At 43.9% G+C, this 7,449-nt stretch overlaps 1 protein-coding gene across 1 annotated transcript in view; it reads right to left on the bottom strand.

The window, feature by feature from the left end:
* The window catches only part of pard3ba (par-3 family cell polarity regulator beta a), a 112,293-nt gene extending 105,196 nt beyond the window's left edge, over positions 1-7,097 (bottom strand). The window contains exons 1-2 of the mRNA XM_077023191.1: positions 6,945-7,097; positions 5,867-6,040 (exon numbers count right to left, since the gene is read on the bottom strand). Of these exons, the coding sequence (XP_076879306.1) occupies positions 5,867-5,983 (117 nt within the window). The 5' untranslated portion in view covers positions 5,984-6,040; positions 6,945-7,097. The remainder of the gene's footprint in view (positions 1-5,866; positions 6,041-6,944) is intronic.
* Positions 7,098-7,449: the final 352 nt, after the last annotated feature.

Raw genomic sequence — 7,449 nt, forward strand, 5'->3', positions numbered from 1 at the left:
CCTAGGGCAGCTTACAACCAGGAGCAAACAGGAAACAACAGATACAACAGTGAGCCTGAACGTCCACTGCAGCTTTGATGGCATGCAGATATCCTGTTGATCCGTTAGGAGGCGTCGGACCAATGCTCTAAACCATATTACAGCTGCAGAACAGCACTTGGCCGTTGTTGCAGAATGGGGGGGGGGGGCTTCTACACCAGCAGGACTGTGGGAAAAGGCTTGGCTGTCTTCATTAGAGCCCAGTAAATATGAAGCTGTAACAAAGCGCATCCAAGTTTTTGAAGGCGCCACTACAGACAGGGCAAGGCTAGGACTACATCTTCAGTTTTATAAACACTGCGCATGTTGTCGGAGCTGAACAATAGCGACTTCACCACATGGCCTGCTGAGAAGGAAGGAAGATTTTTCAGTTTGGACCTCTGGGTGAAAGGTCCAGCTCGGAGCAGCATAAGGAAACATTTGACATCCCGTCAAGGTCACGGCAATCATGAAACAACTATGGCCTATGAATGGGATTACAGAGATAAGAGGCATCCGACCAAAGTCGCCTTAAAGGCAAAATGATCATGTATGAATGGTTATGAGGTTATATATTATTGCAGTAGTATAACTACATTTCAGCTTCAATCTCCAGCAGCATTAATGGTGAGAGTCATCGATCCCCAGGGCCACAAGTGCAGACGCACCGCCCTCCAGTACGCCAGCATCGCTCGGATGCCACCAGCTGCTAAACCAGACTAACCCGTCGAACTGCTCCACTGCATCCCCACCCAGATTGGGGAATGAAGCTCATTAAAACGAGTCCCACAGACACATCGTTCTCTCAGAGGCCTCTGACGTCAGAGAAGCGCTATCGGAACATCTATCTCTCAGCAATCCTTCCGGAGTTGACGGCATCAGCGAAGGGTCGCCCAGCAGGGCTGCAATGATGGCTGGAATGAGAGCTCCGATTTCAGACTGGATCACTGTAACTTCGTAACTTTTTTCTCTTTTGTCGCACTTAGTCTCTTCATTGTCATGTAACATTCGGAGGAATTTGGCTGTTCCTAAGGAAGAATGCTCAAGAACGATAAGAATATCTTTGCTGATCTGTGACCAGCACTTTCACAAACAGGCCGTACTCTCTGAACTCTCATTCAAACCATCGGACTCTGTTTAAATAACTATTTGGAAGTCTTGGCCTGCAGTCATTGAACAGTTAGTTTTCCAGGGCCTGACAATGTAGCCCCCTATGGACTGTGGGATCAATGTACTCAACATCTAAGTCCCTAAAAAAAGCTGTAACTTCAGGCCACACACAACTTGCTGTTTTGCCTGATAGGCCTGTCTGAGGGGCGAGGTTTCTACTAGCATGGATACTGCTGTATAGCTCATATGGCCTATCTGAGGGGCGGGGTTTCTACTGGTTCAATATCTCATCATAATGTATACTCAAGTATTCAAGCAGGTAAGCACCACACCCGAGCCAAAGCTCTCGCAAGCCAAAATATCCATTTAGTTCCCAGACAGCATCCAGGAAAAGTGTACACAGAAATAAGCAAATCTGACAAGCATTTTACATAGACTTAGTTCATGATGGATCCAGCTTCGTACCTTAAAAAATAAAGCTTATATCTGAAGGATTTTAAAACACCATGCGTCATAAAAATAGGATATACCATTCAGAAACTGGAGGGAGGTGGGGGCAGGGGATGGATCCTTTGTAGAAATATGTAAATCAATTTTAGTGGTCATGTACATGTTTTTGAGAGGCCACTGTGGAGAAGTCAGTGGGATAACTGATGAAGTACAGAGGAGATTGAAGACTGTAGTAAATTAATGAAGTCTAAAGTAGATTAAATGTAGAGCCCCCCCAGTTAAAAAAAAGAAAAAGACTTCACATTTCAAGCACATGGCACTCCTTGGCAGATGGTTATGTGCAGGGCCATTATGAGCCTACAGTGAGCCATGCCCATGACCCAACAACACAGTAAGCTGAAAAAGGTTTCATTATGACTGGAATTTGGCAGGCAGGTAGGGAAGGGAGGCTTTTATAAAGTGGGTTAACCACGGCTGGACAGGACGGCTTTGACCTCTCTTCGCTCTGCATGTGTCATGAGGTCACTGCTCCTCTTCACTGCTCCGACGCTGTGGCCCCAGCGCGGCCTGCAGTAAAGAGTTAATCAAAGTCTAAAGGTATCCTGCGTCACGCCCATGATTCTCCTGTACACCTCCCATCCTGTACTGCACATTTTGAGAACTATGAAATTTTGGACATAGTCATAATGATCAACAGTAATAATCAAGTCTCATCTCACAGAGAACAAACAGTCCATGAAATTACAAACGTCATCAAGTGGCCAATTAATACCATGCCAAGCTTGGTGCTGACTTTAAAAAAAAACCCAGAGTGTAACAATGACTCTGAGCGTTGCCTCCTCTACAGGGAACAGGAGGAGAGGCAGGAGTGAGAGTGATTAGCATAGAATCTCTTAGTGCACTCGGGGCGCCGCTTTTCACAGCCTAATCCTCCAAACACTTCATTAAACACTAACAGCATTAGCATGACATTAAACACCATAAGGGAATGAGGCTAAAAAGGTGTGGAAATAAAGCAGCAGTAATTGGCAACACTTCATCACGTTCAGTGATCACAGTCCCTGTCATTACAAAAGGAGATGCAGGACTTCATTAAAATGCCTGTGTTCTATATGATCCACTTACATTAAAGGGAACGTCCAACCAAATATTTCTTCTTAATCCCCCAGCCTGTCCCCACCCTGCCCCACTTTTGCATAAACTGGGCTTGGTGAGATAAAGGGGACCTACACTCTGTGTGTGTGTGTGTGTGTGTGTGTGTGTGTGTGTGTGTGTGTGTGTGTGTGTGTGTGTGTGTGTGTGGAATTAAAGTGGCTCCAGGATCCATTTTCAGACTGTCTGAATTTCTGAAGAACTGGAGACATATACTTAGGCGGTACTGACAGTGCACTTAAAAGTGCATTTGGGGAACCATTTTAATGTTGAGGCTGCCAGAAAAAAAATGATATAAATATTTAATATCATATCCCATTAATCCAAAGGATTTGGATAGAGTGCTAGTGCACCAAGTTGAAGCTGGCAAGGCACGTTTGGCTACCTCGCTAACTTCAATCCCAAACACAGGCGCACTAGCCTAGCTGATGGACCGCAACATGTCACTTCACTGTAAAAACTCATCTCCCCGTGACTTGAACACGATGGGTGGACAGCAGAGTGAAGTGCGGCTCCACTCCGCATGACCGGGGGGCGGGCTCGTGGGAGGCAGACAGGTGCTAGCAGCTCACTTCAACATGTGGACCTGGTGCTCTAGTGTAGAACTAGGGGTGGGGCGACATGGTGAGACATTATCGCCATCACAGCACAAGTCACAGTATACATTTCTCAGCATACCGTGGTTGTCTGCAGAACTTCGGAAAACATTGCTCAGATGAATGTTTCATTAACAAACAAAGACAGAGGGCCTGTCAACAACCAAACCCACTGTCGGCTCGGAAGACTACAGCTACACAGCCCTCAGTGTCATTTACATTATTATCCCATTTCACTCACACCCCCCCTTCTTAAATGGTAAAAAAAAAAAAAAACTGTTAAACTGCCCATAACCTGTTTTTTTATATATATAAAAATCACAATTGTCTCAATGTCTTTGCATATAGTATCTTTATTCCTTACAGCCCACCCCTCTGTAGAAAAAGTGTAGGTCTGAAAGAGGAAGGTGTTAAATCCTACTTAATCACTTCTTTACTGATAGACGAATGGGGAGACGGACAACTGAACACTCCATGCTTGTTCCCGTGCCATATTATTGTCTGCTTGGGTTATAAAGTTGCCTATAAATCAAAGTGACTTCCTTACACATCCCATGTTGCTAACCGCTGTGATCAACTCAATAAATCAACTCTCTCGTTCTCCGTTATGTACACTGAATACCCAGTAAAACTGCGTTCTGGAATAGAACAGCAGATATCATAAAGGCATGCTATATTATTGGGAAATAAACATTTTTGGAGCACTTAAAATGTTTTTTTTTTTCTTTTGGGGACTGAATAGATGAAGTTATTTCATTATTTACGGTGGAACTGATTTTGATATTCACTGCATCCACAGTAGACCTTTTTACTAACAGAGGTCAAGACAAAGACCACTGGCTTGCATCCACGTTTAATGACTTCACCTGTATGTGCCTGTTACTCAAGTAGCTAATGGGTTACGGAGTAATAAAGCTTCGTACAGGATTGTAGCAAAAGTATCGAGCAGATACACTTCGAAATTTGAGAGTGACACGTCACACAAAGGATCTTTACGAACGGGTGGCACCCATCGACCGGGTCTGGCACCGCCCCCTCGCTCAGGGAAGAGGAGACAGCCGTACGGTGGTGATAACGTCCACCAGACAGGCATACGGCACGCTCACCGAACAAAGGCCTGTTGCCGTGGCCAGAGAGGCCAGGCCATACTAATCAAACCTGAGCTGCCATCTGCATTGGGAGATAGGGAGGAAAGGTTGCCATTAATAACAAAACAATGTTTGTCGTACGCAAGCACAAATTCATGCACCAGACAACCACAGCAGGGGCTAGAGTAGGCAGAGCTAAGCAGGGTGGGTGAGCTAGAGTGGACATGATAAGGTGGGGTTAGGCTTACCTAAGAAGAATGTGGAGTATAAGAGGGTTGGGGAAGCAAGAGCATTGAGAGAAAAACGTATTAGGGTCAGTGCTGTGAGATCCATCTTACAGAGGTCAATTTCTGTCAAAACCAACATGGCCATTCCTGAATCACATTAATTGTTTACTTTTATTTTCTAATACAAGAGTGCATCATGGCTCACAAGATGTTCCCCATGACTCCAAGTCAATTGAGCAAAATGACGACAATTCAGATTGGGATAAATAATAACCAAGTGATAAAACATATTCTCAATGCTTCGCTAGTATAGGCCTGGCTGTGGGGTTCTTCTGCTTGACCAGACTGTGGGGTTCTACTTGGCCAGACTGGTTGTGTGCTCACCACAGTAGTAGCAGGAGGCAGGATTAAGTGTTCTCCCAGCACAGAGACCTTAGTAATCCTTCCTCAACACTTAACATTGCGTGCCTACAAACATTAAAACATTCTTGAGTACAAATAAGCCCCAACCCCCCATGGTCAATCGACTGCCTCCTTCATTTCGACTGGCTGATCTTTTGTTTCATAGTTTGTAATGAGTGCTATCTCACTAAAAAACAGCTACATGTGTGAAGACAGCCGTGTACATTCCAACGCAGGCAGTCTCTCCGTGCCAATGGTCTGACAATGACGACCGCCAAAAGCCATGACTTCGGAGTCTTCCACAAAAAGCTCCAAAACTAATTTCTGGGGGTGTATTCTTAGTCTCTGGTCTAGTTGTACTAGCATAAGGATAAGTCGCATGGCGACAACAAATACTTCCCTAAATCAATTAGTTCAAGAGAGTCTGCTAAATACTGTACATGTAAATTAAGACACCTAAGGAATACACCTAAAATACATGTTTACTAAAACCAGAGAAAATATTAGCACGTGCAATTAACATCCAATAAACACATGATTAGTCAGATTTAAACAGAATATTTGGGATTATTTAATCTACTTCAGACTACAGGTGTTCTTTGTTTGAATGTAGTCTAGTGGCCCATTGTTGACGCTTTCGATCACGTGACCACTGGAGGGGGGGCACACCCCACGCACACAGGTGCAGCTGTGAAACTAGTGTAACTATTTACACACAAGACAAATAAATACATACGCATTAACACAATTATTTAAAACAATCGTTTCTTTCATTCGACAAGCGACCTGTAAATTAATAAGAATTCAAAATCAGGAAAGTTACCTGTTCAACAATCTTTTTATATCGTTGCGTGGCTTGGTCAATCAGGTCCCGCACCACCCAGTCGTCTTTACACGGGACGACAACTCCGGTTCTCCCGAAATTGACCGTCACCTTCATCCTCACGGGGTCGGAGAAACGAGCCCAAGCTCCGCGTCTCCTTCGACTGGCCTCAGCCTACCGACCAAGGGGAGCAACAGGTGTCATCGATAGACTTCAGGTGTAGACGGATATTCTCTTATCCACAAGAGTTTAGACCAGGTGTATATATGAAGTAGTTGTTCCGGTCAAACTTCGCCTTGATATTGGAATATTATCCAAACAGGTTCAGTCCTAAAACCAGTTTAGGAAAAGCCGTGATCTCGTTCAGCTGAGTTCTCCCCCTGCTCTCCGCCGCGACAGAGAAACCGGAAGCGCCAGCAGATGAAGAAATACCCTAGGCTATCTTTTAGAAACGCGATATTATTACTCTGCAGTTCAAATGCAATCAGTATGAATGTATTTTATTGTTTTGTATTCATTTTATTTACATTTCCTTTGGCTTTTTTGCCAGCCATCAACAAACACTTGAAAAGTGCAACCGGTAGCCTACAGATATTTCAAAACAAAACCAAAGTATCCGAGCATTTCCAGACAGAAGTAAATATACGTTTTATCCCAGATATTGGACCAATGTAACTTTGCAAAAGCGCAATGCCTAGTTTTAAAATGTGCTATAAATCACTTGCTTATAGCGTCGGACAAAGGTGCTTAACTTCACAGAATCTGTCCTAAAGTTCACCTGCTCCACGTTCCCTTTCCAGATTTGTGCAAGCATAAGACCATTATTTTCTTTTTAAAAAACACTTTTGTACATACATAAAGCCCTTCAGCTGTGTTTAAAAATAAATTAACTTTTAAAGGAAAAGTTCAAGATGTGGGAGAGAGCCTTGTGCATATGGGTGTTTCATTACAAATTTCACGTTTGGTACGTTTGATAAACAGCGGTGTGCTGTGGTAACATTGAACATATTCGCTACAACTTCCAGATAAATTCAAATATATTCTAGTACCCTATTCCCTGTCTTCTTGTCATACTTACTAGTCTCCCTATGAAACTTCCTCATTTGTTAATAAGGTCACAGATGGTCCGGTTCGCTGTGCAGAAGGCGAGTCTGTTGCCCGTGTTCTCCTAAGCGATTAGTACTGAGAACTCGGAGATTGCCACGACCGGGCAGTCTATTAAGATGGGTGGAAATCGGGTTGGAAAGGGAAGACACACCAGAGTGCTGCGAGCTTTTGTTTACAGTGTTTACACAGATTACAGTGTCCTGATCACAGATAGGTTTCAAAGGAGGGGGACGTGTTTGTTTGTTTGTTTTAGCTCTGCTCACAGAGAGCTGCGTTCACATTTCCCCTTCTCGGTAGTGTGGTTTGTAGCCTACTGTAATACAATGGCAAACACTGTGTCAGGGTTTTTTCATCAGATTTCAGATAGTTGTGCAGGATACTCCTATTTCCACTGTCACTTGTTGCTGGACTCAATAATATACCACGTTTCTGCATGTCATAGGCTATTCTACTTTGTTCTGTTCTGTTCTTGCACA

Source organism: Brachyhypopomus gauderio, chromosome 12, assembly GCF_052324685.1.
Source record: "Brachyhypopomus gauderio isolate BG-103 chromosome 12, BGAUD_0.2, whole genome shotgun sequence".
In the NCBI taxonomy this organism is placed as follows: Eukaryota; Metazoa; Chordata; class Actinopteri; order Gymnotiformes; family Hypopomidae; genus Brachyhypopomus; species Brachyhypopomus gauderio.